Source organism: Ursus maritimus, unplaced genomic scaffold (genome assembly GCF_017311325.1).
Source record: "Ursus maritimus isolate PB19 unplaced genomic scaffold, ASM1731132v1 scaffold_31, whole genome shotgun sequence".
In the NCBI taxonomy this organism is placed as follows: Eukaryota; Metazoa; Chordata; class Mammalia; order Carnivora; family Ursidae; genus Ursus; species Ursus maritimus.
In genome coordinates, this window is record NW_024425675.1 from 31,548,085 (window position 1) to 31,550,007 (window position 1,923).

Below are 1,923 nucleotides of genomic sequence, written 5' to 3' on the forward strand. Positions count from 1 at the left end.
GGGAGGAAGGAGCCATCACAGACACAACGGCAGTGGCCCTCTGAGCCCGCATCCATTTTCCTCCTTGTGTCTTGGGGGAGGTCGGAATGTCTCGAATCGCTACCACCTACGTGTGATTACACCAACCATCTGTAATGTCTGTGTCTGTGTAATTTAAACTAGCGATACCCTAATCTCGGTGTGATTTTTCACCATCTAGCACATTCCTGAGATCCATCCACGTTGACGCACTCAGAAGTAGCTCACTAAACATGGTGCCACGTAGCATTGTGTCGTACGAGGACACCACCGTCCACCCACCACGGCCCTCGGCGGGAACGCCCTCCCTGACCCTCAGTGTGGCCCAAAGCTCATGCCTTCCCATTTGGTTTGGGCCACACTGAGGGTTGCCCGCGCCCAGGGGAGGCAGCTGGCCTCAGCCCCGACATGTCACAGCCCGCGCCCAGAGCAGCAGAAGGCAGCCGTGTGCGGGGGGCTGCACTCCCCACACACATACCCCCAACACCTCCTTCTCAGATGCGTCTCTGCAAGAACTACCCGGGAATGTGGGTCCTTCTGCCTCCGGGCAGGCGGCCCCCACTCCCAGGGTGCTGCTCCCCACGTGTCCCCACAGGCCCTGTCTGCAGGTGCCGTGCAGAGCAGGCCTCCCAGGCTGGCTGGCCACACTGGCGGCCGGGCTGGCACGCGCCGAGGCCCCAGTCTGCCCACAGCGACGCTACCTGCCGTCAGCAGCGAGCTGCCAGTGCCCCGGGTCACGGCTGTCTTTCTCACCTGCAGGTACCAGCAGCGCCGACGTGAAGGAAAACCGCAACGTGAGCAACCTGGAGGCCCGGCCCCTGCCCGCCAGTGACAGGGCCAGGGGCGGCGCGCCCAGCGTGAAGAGGAAGAGGCCCCTGGAGGAGGGCAACGGCAGCCACTTATGCAAGCTGCAGCTCATCTGGAAGAAGCTCTCGTGGTCCGTGACACCCAAGAACGCGCTGGTGCAGCTGCATGACCTGCGTCCGGGCCTGCAGTACCGCATGGTGTCCCAGACCGGCCCGGTGCACGCCCCCGTCTTTGCCGTGGCCGTGGAGGTGAATGGGCTCACGTTTGAGGGCACAGGGCCCACCAAAAAGAAAGCCAAGATGCGGGCGGCCGAGCTGGCCCTGAGGTCCTTCGTACAGTTCCCCAACGCCTGCCAGGCCCACCTGGCCATGGGCAGCGGCGCCGGCCCGTCCACGGACTTCACCTCAGACCAGGCCGACTTCCCCGACACGCTGTTCAAGGAGTTCGAGCCAGCCGCCCCCAGCGAGGCCTTCCCGGGCCGCCGCCCCGCCGACGCCGGGCTGCTGTCCTCTGCCTGCCGGAGGGGGAGGCTGCTCTACCATCCGCTGGAGCTGGTGGGCCCGGCGCGGCCAGACAGGCCCAGGCCAGGCCCCACGGCCCCGGGCGAGAGGAACCCCGTGGTCGTGCTGAATGAGCTGCGCTCCGGCCTGCGTTACGTGTGCCTCGCGGAGCCGGCCGAGAAGCAGCGTGCCAAGAGCTTCGTCATGGCCGTGAGCGTGGACGGCAGGACGTTCGAAGGCTCAGGACGCAGCAAGAAGCTGGCCAAGGGCCAGGCGGCTCAGGCTGCCCTCCAGGCTCTCTTCAACATCCGGCTGCCCGGCCACATCCCCAGCAGGAGTAAAAGTCACCTCTTGCCCCAGGTGAGATGCACAGGGAGCTGGGGCAGGTGGCGTTCTTCACAAGCTAGGAGGACGGGGGTGGTGGTGGGCAGCAGGCAGACCCCTCTGCTCCCAGCACTGCAGGCTCACAGGGGCCACGACCCCCTCCCAGGAAAGCCAGGCTCTGCCCAGCGTTCTTGAAAGCCCCCCTTTCTCAGCCTCATCATTAGGAGGGATTTTCGGGCGTTTGGAGAGAGCGAGTCATGTAAGTGTAAAGAGA

At 65.0% G+C, this 1,923-nt stretch overlaps 1 protein-coding gene across 1 annotated transcript in view; it reads left to right on the forward strand.

The window, feature by feature from the left end:
• Positions 1-1,923, forward strand: part of ADARB2 (adenosine deaminase RNA specific B2 (inactive)) — a 131,667-nt gene that overhangs the window by 8,656 nt on the left and 121,088 nt on the right. Inside the window, exon 3 of the mRNA XM_040645498.1 lies at positions 778-1,685. Coding sequence (XP_040501432.1) covers positions 778-1,685 — 908 coding nt within the window. The remainder of the gene's footprint in view (positions 1-777; positions 1,686-1,923) is intronic.